Here is an 18103-nt window from a genome sequence, read left to right as displayed (position 1 = left end):
GATCAGAGTGCAGGGTGTGTTTGTGTAAGGACAAATAGCACAGGGTAGGTGCCTTTGTGTTCCTTAGCTGGGAGCACAAGCCAGTACCTCTGCACAGAGGTGGGTGCTTTGGCAGGGCTGTGAATAAAGGGTATCACACATGCAGAAAAGCCAATGTTTATTTGCATTTCACCTAAAGAGTGAAGCAGGATGTAAACTTGCAAGCAAGCCAAGATAAATATAGTATCCACAATGGCCTCTGGCTTTTTTACCCCCACATTGTTCCCTTTCTCTCCTTCTCCCTACTCACATATATGCATGGTACATGTGAGCACACACATATGCAGACATTTGATGCATGGCTTTTATTAGTGCATTTGCCATTGATTGATTAGTACTTAGTATTAGTACTTCTTCTATTGATTGATTGCAGATGAAGTGACTATTTGACCTTTAATTATGAGCCTTGCTATTGAAAATGACATTGAGCTATGGCTTCACATAATCCATCTGGAAAGCCCGACATGATGCCATTCCCTGGAGTTCATTCAGTGAGAAGAGAAGAGGCCTCAAGGAAGTGCAAAGCTATCAATGTGGCTCATTTAAAAAAATACTGCAGTTGTTGCTTGCACTTACACAAAAGTTGCAGCCAAATGCAGAATGTTATTTGATTTTTTTATAGAGTGAATTGCTAGCTAGAAGTTACAACTCTGAAAGGAAAATTCAGGATTGTCAAAAAAATATATATCTGCTTTAATTCTTTGTATTTACTATGTAAAATTATTTTATCAGCAAAAATCAAAGTACTGTTACCTATTTTGGCTACCATAAGGGCAAATATTAATATTGGAGGTATGATTAACAGCAGATTAATAAAACAAAACAGCAAAAATAACCCTGCCTAATAATAAGATTGGGGTATTGTTTGTGATGGAGGATGTATTTTTCTTCATTTGGATTCAGCAATGTAGCAGTTCTCTCACCATGAAGCCCTTCAAGTACTACAATCAAAGTTTCTAGCCTACCAAATACTTTCAGGCAAGAATACAGTTCATTCTAGAAGTAAAAGCCAAAACACCAACTTACTTTTGTCTTGTTTTAATTTAATTCAAATTTATTTTTTTAAATACTCAGTTTCTTACTGCTCAAGCGCTTGAGCAATGGCCTGTACTTGAACAATTCCTAAGAGCCTGCTGTGGTGCAGCAATAGATTCAGAGGGGAATGAGTGCAAGGGGATCATCCAGCCTGTGGATTAATCAGCCTGTGCTTCCCCCAAGCTGCACAGTGGGACAGAGGGCATCATGCTGACAGATAGCTCCAATCTGCTCCCAGGTATCTGTAGTTTTCTGTCATGCTTTCTGCAGATATCACCTGATAAGGTTTTTCAGGATAAATAATATATTGAGATGCGGTACTAATCCATTGTAGATTCTTTTTATTGAATAGTAATAATTACCTTTCTCCTTTAAATAGAAAAATGCTAAAATGTTCTAACTTGTGCTAAGATAAAAGGTGGGTGATTTTAAAAAGGAGGCATCTCTTAATCATTCTGTAATAGAAAGGTAAGATGGCAAAGTCACATGTGTTGCCCTAAGCGAGTATTGAGGCTATTATCTGATATTTTTGGAGTGTAGTGGTTTTTCTCTGCTCCTGGCAGAGAACTTTCCTCTAAGGCAGTTATTCATCAAGGTCCTCTGCCTTTCACATAAAGATATAGAAAATAATCCTGGTTAATTTCTCTCTGAAAGTTTCCAATAGCAAGACTTTTGGTGCTGTTTTTTACCTTCAGAATTTTCCCATGAGTGTTGGACAGGAGACTTTACCACATCCTGCCATACCTCTTGGTCTTGGTAGTGCTTGAATTTGCATTTATAACTTTTACAGGCTTTTAATCTCATTCCTTCCCCAGGTGTCTGATAGGGTGATGTAAGTGAAAATGATTCAGCTACTCCTCTGCCTGGAACTGGTGGGTGCTGTCCCTTGGGCAGAAGGGAAGCTGATGGGAGGAGAATGCTTCAAATAGTGAGGGTCTTCTGAAGGCTGTGTCTGGACCCCTCACTGCTGCCCAGAGAGTCAGGAACTCTCCCATTTCTGCTTCTGAGATCCCTCAGGAGTGGGCTTAGTGACTGCTAGAACCTTTTTTAAGTTTTGATACGGTGATTGTTTGGGCCAAAATGAAATCTTTTTCTCATCACTTCAGTCTTTGCCCAGCATTTTCTTGGAAGGAACATCAGGTTATTGTCTGGGCTTTTTCCTCAGCTCTGTGATTCTCCTCTATGTCTCTGGAAAAATAAGAACAAAGGGATTTGTGTTACATGAGATGACTGTGGTGAGAACAGAAGCATCTTGATCTACTGCACTTTTCTTATGTTAGCATCTTTCTTTTGTAGGCAGGTGAGTCACATTTTTTAGCCTGGCAGTCTTCTAGAACCAACATTTGGTTCTTACCCACCAGTGTTATCAGTCAGGTTATCACCAAGTCCCTGTCATGTCTTCTCTCTCAGCAGACCCCAAAAAATGCCTGGGAAATGCTGTTACCTATTTCCAGTACAGCTGCAAAACCATGTATATCTGAATATAAATAATACCAGGTTTTATATAGATATGTTTATCTATATCAGAATATTAGCAAACTGAAATATAAGCAGAAGATTTCTGTAACTGGGTGAGTGTTTGCTGCTTGCACACAGCAATCACTGTCTTGCCCAGGAAGTCAAACTGACAGTTTGGGTAGGCTGTGGTCACTGAGATTGTCTGTGTCAGAGCATCAATCTTATTTTCTCTCATTGCTAATATGTGGCTTGCCCCTGTTTGCCTCCTTTGGAGCAGGGCATCCCTGGGTCTGAACTTTGCAGGGAAATGTGCTGGCAGGCCAGTCTGGCAGTAGGAAATGCCATAGTCCAGTGAGTCATGGTGGCTTTTGGGCACAGAATACCTGCATACAGATGCATACAGACAACCTACAGAATACCCTTGGTTTTTTAACAACTATCACGATCTAGTACATTTAATCTGTTGCAGTTTAGTCAAATTTGACCTCTCTGTGATTCTAGAAGGGAAAATACTACAGCAAATTAGGGAATCTCCTTTCCTTTCTGACCTGAAACATATGTTTCTTTGATTAGACCTAGAATGTGGCAAGAAATTCTGTACCAGCTCCCAGGGCTTCCTTTTCATCTGTATAGGTTTTTTATTAATATTTAGAAAGTTTGCCTGCAGCAGTACTAAAATGTGCATCAGAGGACAACAGTTGTTTACTGTGTTTGAACTGAAGGATCTCTCCCAGGAGATCTCATTCACTTGAAGTTTACATCTCTCAATCTCGACTTGCAGAAAGGGATCGATGAATAACAATTGTCATTTCAGAGTTGCACCTCTCCAATTATTTATTTGGTTGTGTGTCTTTCGAGAAGCACACGTAATTGGATCAGACACTAAAAACCAGATTGCAGGTTTTTAATGACAGCAAGCTCATACCTCTTTATAATGAAATAAAAAAAAGTAAACACACATATCCATCTGTAAAATGATAATGACACAGGAGCTCTCCCTCCCCACCTAAAACAGTTAAAGTTAATTTATCTACTTTAAGAAAGTGCATTATACTCAGCAGACAGCTGACAGGTTACCCTTGGGAAGATCCATGTTTGGACATGACTCAAGTTGGTTTTTTTTACCTCAAGCTGGCAGAGGCTACGAGTGTCACCCATAGTAAAGCTGGTGACTATTGAAGATGATGTTGAGTCTCCCTGAGAGAGTTGTATCTACATTTGCTCTCTCAGTGCACCTTCTGGCAGCCAGTCTGAGCTGCTGACTCCAGACACTTCTAAAGCAGTGGGTGCAAAGATGTGAGAAATCAACAGCAGCAGTGAAATCTGGAAATCTCCTGTTGCAGGAGAGTTTGGGAGTCTGGAGCAGGGATCCAGCTCTAAAATCTGCCATGAGCACTGCCACCACACAACCCTATCCAGAGAGTTCTACAATAGCAGATAGTGTCCCATAGGATTTCAAGGTATAGGGAGCTATTTCCTCACAATGCCTTCCCAAATGGAGCAGTAAGATTTTCTGGCCTCATGTGTTCTTTTTTTGGCTACAGAAATTAGATGAATAAAGCAAAATTATAGGTTTTCCTTTATGAAAAGAAGGGTTTTCCTGGTTTTCTATTTATAACGAATTTGTGTGTCATGTTTTCCTTTGCATCAAGGTTACAGGTGGAGAAAAAGCTTTAAAAAAATTAGTATGAAACAGGTTTGAGCATAAACCTTTCCTGCCTGTCTTTACAAACATAATAAGAAAGACTATAAAACATTATTTTAATGGGTTTTTTGAATAATGTGTGTAGATATAATGAAAACTTTCATACTGTGAAATCTTAGCCTCAGCTGTGTGTGGAAAGGCAGTAGTGTTCAAGGAAAGAATCAAATTATTCAAATCTCAGCTTTGTGGGTTTAGGTTGCTTGTCCGTCTCTTTGTCCAGAATTCCTTTCATTAGTAGGTTTCCTGTATTAAACCTCTAAAAATGGTTTTGAATTATATTAATTTTAGCTTTGTAACTTAGTTATTGATAGCAGATTTGTAATTCATTATCAATTTGCTGCCTGTGCTTTGAGTAAGGGGTGTATATATGAAGAGTGAGCTGATAACCAAGCAATAAAAAAAGCACTGAAGTGTGAGTGTGGGCTTACAGCAGGGCTACATCCACATTGTAGTGCCAAATTAAGAATAAGTCACATATGAAAAATGACTTCGGGTGTTCAAATCATTCCTGAATTCCCTGTTAACTAATTCCTACCACCATATTGTCAGCCAGGTGGAGGTGTTCTGGAGTCTCAGGCACCAGTCTTCAGTTGTTGATGTTAAATGTTTCATTGTTAGCAGCTGGTAAGATTGCCTATGCCGTTCATTAAACATCACTTCCGATCTGAATGCACCCATTGAAGCCCCAGAAACAGAAAAACTCTGCTTTCTTTCTCTTCCTCCCAGCTTTTGCAGTTTCATTTCCTTAAAACTTTGATAGTATCAAGATGTGCTGTTCCCTGGTAGCTGTACTTACATTGCACTTGAATAACAGATTTCTGTATGAGTATTGTATATATATTAATATATGAAATATATTTTTTTTCTGAAGAGAAAGAATGAGCAAAAGCATTCAAAGCATATTAGGTTTTCTTCATTTTTAAAAATTTTGTTAGAGTTACAGCAAAAGGAAAATCCTCTTTCTCATTAATTTCTCTTCCTCTTCCTCCTTTACTTAAATATTGTACCAGTCCAGTCTCTTATAGCATAAATTCTTGCATCCCATAGAAGTGTATGGCTAATATGTGGCTACATCACTGATTAAGGGCAGAGCCTTCCCAGTAATTCTAGCCCTGCAAGGAGTAAATCATTTAATGTAATGCAAGGAGATTGTTCTTTCCCAAAGAGAGAGAAATGTTTTTGAAGATTAGGGTCCACACCTCCAAACTGAGCGAGGACAGCCTCCATTTTGCAGTTTTCCCCTGCAGTTCTTGCAGAGTCTCTTAAAATCTCGCAGTCCCTTGTGTAATCTCCCCCTCAGATATTTGTTTGTACCACTCCATGAGCCTGGTTTTTGCTTTCCATTACACTTGTCACTGACCTGAAATATAAAAATGTACTGAAAAAAATTTCTTTTTTTTCCTGAGAACATTTTAGGCGTGAATCTTGTTCATACAGCATGCATGTGGGCAAAAAGGCACAATTCTCCCTGCAATGTAATGTGATCTCATATTACATTGGAAGATGCTTTCTTTGGCTGGAATGGGAATACTCAGTAGCCAGCAAATATTTGCATTGTTAGAGGTTGTCAGGTATCATTTAGCTATTCCAATACCTGAAAGAAGCTGGTCCTTAGGGAAAAGCTTTTAGCTTGAATTCAGGGTGTGCTTTGGAGAGGGCATGGATGTAGGAAAAAGAATCCAGTTAATTTGTCCAAAGCATCTTTTTCTATCATAATCTCAGTATGTCATAGCACAGTCTGAACAAGGGCAAGAAACATCTATCCCTGGTTTGGCTTCACTGAGGACAGGCACCAAAACTAACTACAGCAATGATTTGCCTGGAAAGAAACAGGAAGCCCTTAAGAAAGTTTTCAAGTGAGATGAGCAGTACTTTGCTGTTCTGGCAGCCCTCTGCATGAACAACTCTTTTCTAATCCCCTAAATTGGGCACTGGCTGAATCTTGCCAGCCCTTCCCACCATGCAGCCACTGGGCTCCAAGCAGAGCTGGTCTGAAACTTGGCAGTCAAATTTCAGGTGCTCGTTTGGCTCTGTCTTTGCAGCATAAATTCAGACCCTCCCTCTGGCAGTCTGGGAGAGGTTCAGCACAATATAAGCCCCTCTTTACAGGCCTTTTCTCAGATTAAAAGGGAAATAGCCGTTGGACCAATAATGTTCCTTTCACATCAATTCCTGAGAGGATCCTTCAGTAAGAGTGGCATGGAGAGCATCAGAGAAGCCACTATCATGCACTTGATTCATTTTGTGTATTGCACTTGAAGATTGTAGCAGTTGAAGGTTCTGAAATGCATTCACAAGTACAAAGGAGAGGTAAAAATTCAGAGGTAAAGCTTTTCTTCCAAGTATTTCCAGTGTCTCTTTGTGAGGGTTCTTTGGCATTCTGATTCCTGATTGCCTGATGGTTCCATAGCCCTAGGGTGACCTCTCTGTTTTGCCCCAAATCTCTTTTCCTGAGAAGAAATGCTGCAGCCTTTTGTGATGTGGAATGTGTTTCAGTAATGTAGGCAATAAAGGTTTAGGATAAATTGTTTGTTATGAAGACATTGAAGTGAAAAAACCTATACAGTGAAGTATGGAAGTAGAGCACTAGCAATAATTCTGCTTTGGGTGGAAGAGATAATGGCCTGTGTTTCGGTGGTAATAAAAATGTTCTATTAAGTTCTCTGAACCCATTGCAATGTGATAGAAAACAGCAAATGATGAAACAGTGCTTTAAGGGGAGCTTACATATCCAGCAAGCATAAAATAAACATTTTAAAATAGAAAAAAACCCCCTGATTTCCAGTACTTATTGTTTTATCATTTCCATCATGGGTATAGGATAAAAGAAAACTCTTACTTGCTTGTTAGAAGAAGAAAGCTCCTACTTGAAGTTCTTACTTGGCAGATGTCAGTTGAAAGCTCTGCTAAGGAATATGCTGCAATGTCAAACTCTGTTGGGTAATTTTAGACAAATGTGTCATGTGTGACATGGAAATATGGCAGGCTGTACATTAGTGATTTCCCAAGTGTTTGGATCAGGTAGTAATGTGCTGAGAAAGTGCTCTTTATCTCTCCACACTGTGTACTTGTATAGCAGTGGGGAAAGGCTTTTGGTAGAAATTACTTTAGTCAGAAAAAGAATCCATTTACAATATGTGCCTTCTAACATCTTTCAGACAATGCATTGTATTAAAGAGGCATTTTTTGATTAATGTTTTATAAACATTTTTCAGCATGACAGCTTAAAGTCCCTGTAAAATTGTAAATGCGTGCATAGTGCTCACTTCCATAAAGTCAAATGCCATCTCATAAAGTCTAGTTGGATCCTGTCAGTGACAGTGACACAGAATCAGAACCTTGGAGCATTAAAATTAATTTGCTTCATTTATATTACTGCAGTGATAGCTAGATGAAAAGAGTCCTATATTTAAATTATCTTTAAAATACCTTCAAATCTTTTAGGGTTTTTTATTATTATTATTTTACAGTTAACTAAATGTATTGAAGTGCAGCATAATATTTTCATGGGCCTTTTAGGAAATGTGAAAATAGCAAAGGGGAAAGGAGAGGATGTGGGAGGCTATACTGGGTGCAGACTGGGGGAAGGATTAAGTAGCTTTCAGTTGAGCAGGTTATTAGAGAAGCAGTGGCCTTTGGCCAGGGCTGATAATCCACAGCCTTGGAGCCAAGCTGGAACACCCTGGAGCAATGGAGAGCTGCAAGAGCAGTGCTCTCACTCCTCCTTGCTGCTGTTGGAGGTCAGGGATAAAGTTTCCTTTGCTTTCCTCAGGTTTGCAAAGTGCTTAATGTGGAAAAAGAAGAGCTGAGTGAGGACACAAAAAAGGGAGAAAACTGCAATGTGCTCCCTGTTACAGACCTGACTTCTCTCAGCTGCAGTGGGACTGTGATGTTGGTGCCCTTGCCCTTAGTGGAGCTGAGTGATTCTAGTGGAAGTACCCGAAACTTATATGGCTGCAATGACAAGAATCAAAGGTCTTGGGAAGCAAACCCTTGGAGGTTGAAAGCGTGGGAGTGGAGGAGGGAAAAGGAGGAAGGGAGAAAACACAGACAGAAAAAGAGCCTCTGAACGCCAGGGCCAAAGAGCAAGGAGGAAGATGGGAACATGGGGGAGCACTGATAGGAGAAACATACCCAAACAAAGGGGAAGAGGGAAATTTGGGGTAAAAAGCTGGGAATACCAATGATCTTGTTTGAAAGGGATACCTGTAGAACAGTCTGGTGTTTCTCCCTTCTGCTGCAGCTCTGTGTAGTTCTAGTCAGGTGGGTTGCTGCTATCTCATCCCACCCTGGTCTTTGGAGGAAGATGGGAAGCTTGTTAAAGCCCCACTTTGAGCAAAGCTGACCAACTTAGCACCAAAGCACAGAAGACAACTGAAGACAACTTTGTTATTCAGGTCTCCTGATATTTAGTGAGTGAGGGTCTTTGGCAGAGAGTTGAACCAGATTGCTGGAAGCTTCTAACTCCATAAACCACAGCAGCATGAAGAAGTCTTTTGGCATGAGCCTTCAGTGTTTGTTTTTCTCCCAAGTGTTTAGATAGATAGATAGATAGATAGATAGATAGATAGATAGATAGATAGATAGATGAGAAAAATGTAGTTGTTTTTGTGTTCATTTTAAAAGAGGTAGAAGTAACTATTAGAGCATGTTTTCCCTAATTAGATATTTGCATGGGTTTTATATGTTTGGAAAACATTAACAGTCATACTGATGCTTGCAGCTGCTACATATTGCTACTAAAATGTTTAGATGGCATTTTTAAAAATAAATACCACTCATGCTGTTTAGTTTAGCTTTGTGGTAATGTCACTAACACAAGCATTTGGGACTACACTATGGGGATCGCTGTCACGAAATATTTTCTGAGAGTTGCATACTGGCAAAGTTGGAATTATAAAGATGAGAAAGTGCATGAAAAGGCAACAAGGTTGGGTTTCTTTTCTTCCAATAGTCTAGTCCTTACCTGTAAAAATTATTATTATTCCCTCTTCTCATCAGTTAGCATTTCCTGGTAAATAATAGAAACTTTAATTGCACATTAGTAGCTTCCAGGAAATGTTGTTGTGACATGTATTTAAACAAGCTGTGAATTAAGAACCTCTTTCTACCCAGTGATCTAATTATATTGTCACGCTAATTGTAGTACTTTGTATTTCTCTTTGACAACTTTAATTTTCTTTTCCTAGTTTACAGAAATAGTTTTCCTCTAGAGAATTTACCTTTTAAGCTGGAATTTCATTTATTTCTTTCAGAAAATGTACAGTTATCTAAAGCATGTCTCAGTCACTTTGGATGCATTCTGTTCACGTCTGTGCCATTAGTTTCTGTGTCATCTTAGGCTAGTCATTGTAGTGTTTCTGATTCTCTGTAGGAGCCCTCTTCAGCTTTCTAAAATGTTTTTGGATCTGTGGATGAAATTGCACTACCAAAACACCAGGTACTGTCTTACAAACAGAAATACAGCATGTTCATAGCTTGGGACTCTAGTGTATTTTTCCGTGATTAGAAAATAGAAAAGGACCCACGAGGGTCAAGTTGAGATGTGGAAACAGGCAATAAAACCTTTATCTCTTTACAAAAACAGTATGATGGGCATTTGGGGTAAATTACATGCCTTAATATAATGCAAATGCCCATTTAATTTCTATCTAAATATTATTTATTCCCAAGCCCCAGAAATTAGTGTTAATAATAAGCAATTGTGTGATAGGTCTATGATGTTGTTTTGAAGGCAATTATAATACTGAAAATAAAGCATGCAAGCCTTTATTTATTTGATTTAATCCGTCCCTGCAAATATACACATAGGTAAAGACTACTAGCACAGGCATGAGATTTTAGTGGTGTAATGTGTTGAAGATAATAATAATAATGATAATAATAATAATAATAATAATAATAATAATAATAATAATAATAATAATAATAATTACAAGAAATGGTGCTGTGAAGCATCATGAAGATTTCAGCAAGCCCAGACATACGTCAATGTGTGGTACTGGTGAAGTGGTAATATTCAACAAATAAGCTGTTGGCTCACATAGGGAGTGGTCAAGGTTATTAAAGAAAGCCTGAAGTGACGTTGAGAATGGGAGTTTATCCAAGATATAAAGAAAAGTTTCCATAAATATGACAGCTTTGGCTGATCTGAGGCATCTCCTCCTGGGGAACTGGAGGGTGTGTGGCACAAACCTCAATGTTTTGCCATTCCTGGGAAAGGAGACAAAGCAGAGCCAGGCTGGATGGGGATTGGAGCAACCTGGTCTGGTGGAAGGTTGCTCCAAGGAAGGTGTCTCTGTGGCAAGGGGCTGGAACAAGATGGTCCTGAGGTCCCTTCCAACCCAGAGCTCTCTGTGATTCTGTGAGACACTCAGATGAGCTCTGTGAAAAGCGTGTGCAGTCTGCTTCACGTCAAGGCTGGTGCTGGCAGAGGACTCCTAGAGTGACATTCAAGATGAGCGACAAAATAAGGTGCATTCTCAGGAGGCTCCTGAGGCATCACAGCTGCTCTTGTTGGCAGCTGTGCAAATATCTGGTCAGGCAAGACAGAGCTGGTTGCAGGTTTTGTCCACACCTGCACTTTGTGGAGCATGCTAGCAAAGTTCCAAGATTTAAACAGGTAGTTTTGAACAGTAATATGTACAAAGTAGGCATAATTGGTTTCATTACTGCAGAAGTGAATAAAACTTATTTTTACATATCACATCATCAAGCAGGAAGATTGTGCACGGAGATATCTGATAGAATTAGCACTGCTGAGTGAAAATTCCAGCTCTTGGAAAAAATGGCCCATCTCTAGGTCTTAGCACTCAGTTCTTCCAGCATCTAGCAACTTCTGTACTCCAGCTGCTGCCCAACTCTTTGTGGGCAGGTTCACTTCACATTGCTCACCCAGCTGACTGAATCTTTTGTCTCATGGATCAGTCAAAGCAAGGAAGGCTCTCATTTGGATGCTCACCAACTGGAGGGAATGTACAAGCAAAACATGACCCTCTTCCAGTGGAGAACAGACCAAAGAACGGTTGCAAAGGTTACAAGCAGGAGTTGGGCAGGTTGGATGGAGGACAATCATGTGAGCACAGAACAACCCAGTGAGAGGAGATAGTAAAGAAGCAGTACAGAGCTGTGGTCGGCAGCTGAACAGTCATGATATACAGTACATTCTGCTATACCAAGTTTTCAGCAGCAGTTTGTATTTACTGCAATATTAGCATCATTAGAAAAGATCTTTTATGGCATTCCCTACTCCACCCTTTCTGCCACAGAACTTTCTCTGCCATGTATTTTTTGTATTCATGCTCTTGCTCATTTGGGTTGGATTTTTAATATATAAAACATTTCAGCTCATTTTGGGATTTCTTTTTTTTTTTATTATTGTGAAATGTCAGTACAATATAAAATGTTTTGCTTTTATCTGGAGCTCGAAGTCTGAGGTGAGAGTCTGTCTCCTGTTTTTCTGCCTGCAGGGATTCCCATGCTGAAAATAGTATTTGCAGGTTATGAATACCTGTCCTTAATTTCCGTCCCTTTGCTCATCTATCATCCTGCTCAGATCCTTCTTGGCAGTCTGTTGGTACCAACAATAAAATCCTGGATGGTTTCTAGGCAAAAGGTAAGGATTGCTGGATTTGATTTATAATGGCAAGTGTACTGTGAGGGAAAAAATACCAAAACACATGTCCTAAACTCCTGGGGTTCCTTCTGTGGTTGGGATTTTTCTATTTCCTTGCTTCCTCTACAACAATGATAAACACAGCAGTATCAAAATAAAAGTGCAGAACTTTATCCTGCTTGAAAAGGGGATTCAAGAGACTCTGAAAAAGTTCAAAGCATGAAGTTAGACCTCTACAGTTAATTCAAGTTACAAATTAATTCAAATTATGAATTCAGAATATGCCCCATAAGAATGTCTCCATCCATTAGCTGCTTAATAATCACAGCTTTGGATCTTCTTTATGGAGAAGTGACAAAGATGTGTTGGCTGGCATGGGAGCTGGGGAAATGAGGTAAAATAAGGACACTTTCTGAACTGGATGGAAGCAGAATGAAAACTTTTTTTCCCCTTCCCGCCCATTTGTGTTACTCCTTACAATAGCAAGAAATCTACAGCAGCCTGGGTCATCCCACTTCATGCCAAAATTTAAGCATGGGATAACTTGTAGGATTATAGACTATAACCTAGAGGGTTTGGAATCAACATCACTGAATCAAATTATGTATATTTCGGTACAAATTGAAGGTATTGACATTTGACAGCCATTCTGTCATCTATGTGAGAAGATTGCAGTGGTTTTAGTCAGGTTCTCAGAATAACCACCCTGCAAAAGCTAGTCCATGAGATCAGATTTAATGCTGTCTTTTAATGTTCTGAGATAATAAAGATCAAGAAGCTGCAGCAACTGAAGCAACCTTTGGCAGCCATTTTCAGTGAGGGTTGAGAACTACTGAGCAGCTCCATCAGCACCCTGCATTCGCCATTTAGCAGTGGAGAAATTTTATTGCTAACACTCATATTTCCAATTTTCAGCAAAACCCAGTGGCCGTCATTTTACAGCTTCACTAAACTAACCTTGCTGTCTTGAACGCTAAAATCCCAAATCAGTGATTTTCATGTGTTATCTGAACTGTAAAAAGCAGGAAAATTCTCAGTTTTCAGAAACTGTGTTCAGAAATCAGACCTGGTTAATATATACTGGTCTGAGTATCTGAAATTGAAAATCTGAGAATCCAGTGGCAATTATCCATCAGTCTGAAAATCAGGGCTTTTCTTTTAATCAGAAATTATCAGGAGACTTTACCTGTGGTATAAAGAAAATTCCATGCTATTCCTGTAGAAAGACAGCCTGAAGTTTATGCTGCTGGTGACAGAACAATCCCTGCAATGCTGACTTCTTTTCAGCATCTCAGGAGTGGGGCTGGAGCTCATCCAGACCTCCCTGATTCTCAGGGCAGTAATGGCCTTTAGGGGCTGCTGTCAGCTGCTGCAAATTAAAACAGCCTTTAAACAGAGCATCAGAACAGTCAAGCAGTACTGGAGAGATTTACAGTTCACCAGCACTAGTTTCTTATTCATTAAGCATCAAATAAACCTCCTGTGCTAAGCAGACTGTAATGCCACTGTAGAACCACTTTGGGGGATTGTTGTTCTGTTGCTGCAGCTTCTTCAGTTGGTCTTCTGTATTATTCACAAATGTTATTTTAATTACTCTTTGAAAAAAATCAATGAGGTTGGCTCTGGTACAGTTGCAATAAGTATAATAGAAGTGAATGTTGAGACTGGATAATGGTCTCCTGCTTTGAAAATAAACATGTCATCATCACCCTTGATGTTTATTTTCTACAAACACCTTTGCTTCATTCTGGCATCTCTCTTGCAGGGGGAGGCAGTTTTCCAGTCACAGTACTCAACTGCAGTGACATTCTTACTTAATTATGATAGTACATGTGATCGGTTGTATGAAATTGAATTTAAATATTTAGAGGTTCATCTACACTAAGGTATTTCTACTTTGTAAATATGGCAGCAGAATCTGCCAAACTACAAAGTTAAAAAATTGTTTCCCCAAACAAAGTGTGGAATGATGTCTCTCTTTCCAAAGTCTCTTGCTGAATAACATCCAAAAGTCTAATCTCAAAGGGCTGGATTTAACAATAGTTAAATGCTGGTGTTTCTGAGGGGAATATATCCCATTTATTTTTAAAGGTTTGGGGGTTTTTTAAGGGTTTACATTTGTGCTGGAGTGATTTTCAAGCAGTGCTTACAAGCTTTAAGTGTACAATATTAAAGGTTAATATCTACAATAAGAAGGCCCATCAGGCATTTCTCAGACTGAAAATTGCTTGTTTAGCCAACCTGCTGGAAACAAGAACTCAGACAAATACCAGTCTGTCAGGGCTCTTCACCCAAAAGACTTCCTTCAGAAAAAGAGAGGTTCCAAATTTCAGCAGTTTGCTAATTTGTCTAAATTCCTCTCACCTGGGCCAATTTGTCCCATCTAAGGCGGCACTGAGCTGTTTTTTGCTGCTGAGCACACCAAAAGCCAGCACCCTTCCAGTACCCACACTGCTGCACAGAAGCAGCTGAAAACCCAATGCTTTCTGAGCCTATCATGTTTGTCTCCTTACTTAGAGAGGCTGCTTCCTACCAAAATGGAAGCATGAGCACTGAGCTGAACTTTTGTCACACACTGAATAAATATCTCAGCCACCATAATTGGCCAGTCCTGTGAGGAACACAGAGCTGGACCTTGCTGTCAAAAAAGAAAGGGGTTTCTTTCTTCCTCAGCAACAATGGAGCTACAAAGATGTCAGGTGTCCCCTGGCATAAGATCACCTCTGGACTGATGGACTTTGGCTATTTCTTACCTTTTCTCAGAAAGGAGGGTATAAACATCAAAGGTGCGTGACATCCACCACTGCAGCAGTGATTATCCTCTGAGCAGGCTTTGAGCCATGTGGAAGGAAGCCAGGCACACAAAGGTGTTGGCACACATTTTCTTCACTGTCTTTCCTTAAGTGGGTCTGAAGCTCTTTCTTCTGTGCCACGAGTGGTTTGAGTGGGGTCCAAATGGTCACTTTGTAAAAGGCACCTGAGACCCAGCTCTGCTTCCTTCACAGGCACTGTAGCCGTGGTCCTTGGGGTTCCTCTGTAAGGCTCTCTGTGTAAGGGGGGGTTGTGATGGGCTATGAGACACAAACATCATCTCAGAGCCCACAGCCTGTCAGCTGCATGCTGACTCCTCTCTCAGCCGATCAGTACACACAGTGTACTGATGTGTTGCCCTTTATAAATGAGACTCTTACCTTGTGCTGTTGCTTGTCTTTAAAGGTATAAAAAAGTGACTGTTTTGTTTCCTGTTCACAGGCACTGAAATTAACCAGGCAGCCCAAAGCACCCGTGAAGGTATAATGGTGGAGATGGCCTGTGTCACAGTGAATGTATATATGTACTATACTGTACACACGGACAATTGACACAGCTGGGTTTTGTGAATGTTGCTTTAGTGCATATTTTATTTTTTTATATATATCTATATATATATATATATATATATTAAAAGATACCTGTTAAGTGCCTTACAGATGCATTTTGGCAAAAGCATTGTTTTCAGAAGCCACTTTGTTGGTTGCTGCAAGAGGTTGTACAGTATTTTGGAGTCCATTAGTTTATTTTTCTAACTGAGTGAATGGTCACGACTGACAGCTGGTTCTTCCATTGCCCCTGCTTTGAAGCCAGGGTGCACCAGCAGCAAGTCTCTGTTTTAAACTAGCCAAAATGACCAGGAGCCTATCCCACTGCTGGCTTACCAGCTCTTCTCTTGGGGAAGAGCTATCTGAAGGTTTTTTTCTGAGATTGACTTGAATTTCTGTGTGACTCTGTTACACTCCCTAGTCATATGACTGTGACATGCCTTTTTCTTCTGAGTTTGTGTATACTCAGCATGGGGCCATCCAATGGATAGAAGCTGAAAAGCATGAATTATTTGCATTTGTTGACACAGTTGTCTAGACATTCCTTCAAAGTTAATGGTATCTCAAGAAAATTCTTTCAATTCCATTGTATGATATTGTGCCATTGTATATCTTAAATGCCTCATAAGCTTCTTCAAAGAAATGGTCTGGTGCTTGGGTTATGAGTGAAGTATTTGTGTTTGCAGCTAGGAGATCTTTTTATCATTTACCCCTGAAGAACATGAATTTTTGGTTTTCTTTTTTTTCTTCGCCTTCCCCCTGTGCAATGCACAGTGACCTGCACAGAGAATTTAGGATGCTGAAACAGAGCCTTTATTGTAATAAGCCAAGCTATGTTTTCTCTATTACTGCATTGGTAATGAAGAGTAGCTTATGAGGACAAGAAAGTTGACAATTTATTATTTTTTTGCTAATTAAAAGGATCCTTATAGTAACAGAAACACTATCTTAGCTCATTTGACAATCAATCACAACTTTTTAAAAAATAATATTACTCTTTCTAATAAACTTAGGTGAAAAAAGAATACAAAATACTATTTCTAGGCATTGAAGAGAAAGGAATGCAGGCATATATTTAAGAATGCATCCAGCACTACATCTTGTCTGGGAGATGAAGATTTCAGAAATCTGCTCTAGTCCAGACTGGGGGCTGTACCCCTCTGCAAAAACTGTGCTGGCAATTGTGCATTAAAATATTGAGTAAGGAAAGGAATAGGTCAATGTGGGATCAATATAAATGCAGAGCTTCCATGTGTGTCATGGTGAACATTGCACCTAAAGGTGTGGCTGAGTGCAAACACCTTGCAGCAAGTCTGTAGGTGATAAGCAAATGTAGGTGATAAGAGCTCTGATAAGGCTGTAAGCCTTTACACAAGCTGAAGATCTATGTGACAATAGGCATGTGAAATTCATATCCTTTTGCCTTACTGAAAAACAAAAAATGTGCTTGGTTTACCTAGTCTGTTACTTCCTGTCCTGTGAACAAGAGGAAAAAAGTAATCTGGTACCAATCCTTGGTGCTTTATGTGATGGCCATTCCCTGTTGCCATCTGTGTGAGCTGACAGCATCACCCTGCTCACAACTGGCACACCAGTAAAAGGACCATGTGACAAAGGTGTGGGAGGTGGCACATGCCACCTTCTTTCCTTCCCTGGAGGGGGGATCAAGCTCTCCCTGAGTAGGCAAGAGGCTGAGGGACACTGCCCATGTCCCCAGGGCTCTGCTCTCTTCCCACTGGGCAGTGAGTTCACAGTTTGATCAGTGCATCCCCAGGTAGCACAGGCAGATCCACAAACAGGCCTGCTAGGAAATGGAGAGTTCCTGGGCCAAATTCAAGGTTCCACTTCCTTAAGCATTCTAAGTGGTGACTGGTTCCATATGGGGAAAAATTGCTCTGGGTTTAAAACTCTGCTTGTAGCAGGGGACAGTGTCCAGACTCAGGACAGTTTCTTTATGTTCTACTTCCATAAACCTGAATTTCCAGAGAATATAAAGTCTTAGTCCCAATCCCAGTGAAATCAATGACTCTTTCTGTTGGTTTTGAATGGTGAGACAACAGCCCAGAGGCAATGTTCCCTTTTCAAAATACATAGCAGGGGTTCAAGCAGACAGCAGCTGACTGTGGTTGTGTCAATGCTAAATAATCAGAACACTGCAAGTACCCTTACTGAGCTACCTCTGTGTACTGAATCTCTGCCTTTCAGTACTTCCAACAACCTGTTTAGATTCCATTGAACACATCCTTTGTTTTTGGGTTTTTTTTTTCAACATTTAGGACTATTTCAAATTGTTTTACAATGTAGTTTTGTTAGTCTCTTTACAAAGTCCTTGTTGATTGCTTTGGGGCAGCTTAAATATTGTGTATGAGTGTTGGAGGTGTTGGTCTAAAGGGAACATCAAGCTAAACTGAAATAGATATTTTGAATTCATACTTAATGAAACTGAATTGTGCTCATCAATTCTGTTAAGACTGTTAAGATGTTTGTTTTATGACTTGCTATATGTCTTTAATAAACAGAATGGTTTTGAATTCAATTTTGTTAAAAGGAAAACAAGATAAAATTGTTTATCCTTTAGGTCACATTTTTACTTCTGTTGTCTGTTTTATTCTTTTGTGGGTGAGCTTTTAAACTTTTTGCTTGTTTTTTAAAACAAAAGCCTGTCTGGAAATACTTTATGAACTTGGGGAAAGAAAGTCCTAAGAATGCTGCTAATTGTCATCAATTTAAAATTAATTCATTGAACCTAAACAGTTTTTCAGTAAAGGGTTAGAACAACTCTTTTAAATAAAACTTTATAACTGATATTGAACATAATCAGGCAAAACTGATGGCAAATGAGAACTTTGCCCATGTTACATCATGAAGATTCTCTGGATCATCAATACTTTC

The 18103-nt window shown here is 39.7% G+C and overlaps 1 protein-coding gene across 3 annotated transcripts in view; it reads left to right on the top strand.

The window, feature by feature from the left end:
- The window catches only part of SLC10A7 (solute carrier family 10 member 7), a 139374-nt gene extending 121581 nt beyond the window's left edge, over positions 1-17793 (top strand). Inside the window, exons 11-12 of one of the 3 annotated variants that reach the window (XM_064711230.1) lie at positions 11707-11852; positions 15105-17793. In XM_064711230.1, the coding sequence (XP_064567300.1) occupies positions 11707-11852; positions 15105-15149 (191 nt within the window). In that variant the 3' untranslated portion in view covers positions 15150-17793. Of the gene's footprint in view, positions 1-9611; positions 9678-11706; positions 11853-14525; positions 14579-15104 lie in introns of those variants that run through there. The other 2 variants (XM_064711231.1, XM_064711232.1) reach the window with 2 other exon arrangements.
- The last annotated feature ends 310 nt before the right edge of the window (positions 17794-18103 follow it).

The sequence above is a fragment of the Zonotrichia leucophrys genome, chromosome 4 (assembly GCF_028769735.1).
Source record: "Zonotrichia leucophrys gambelii isolate GWCS_2022_RI chromosome 4, RI_Zleu_2.0, whole genome shotgun sequence".
NCBI classification, from domain to species: Eukaryota; Metazoa; Chordata; class Aves; order Passeriformes; family Passerellidae; genus Zonotrichia; species Zonotrichia leucophrys.
The sequence above is the reverse complement of the archived record's forward strand: the minus strand, read 5'-3'. Positions and strand labels throughout refer to the sequence as shown.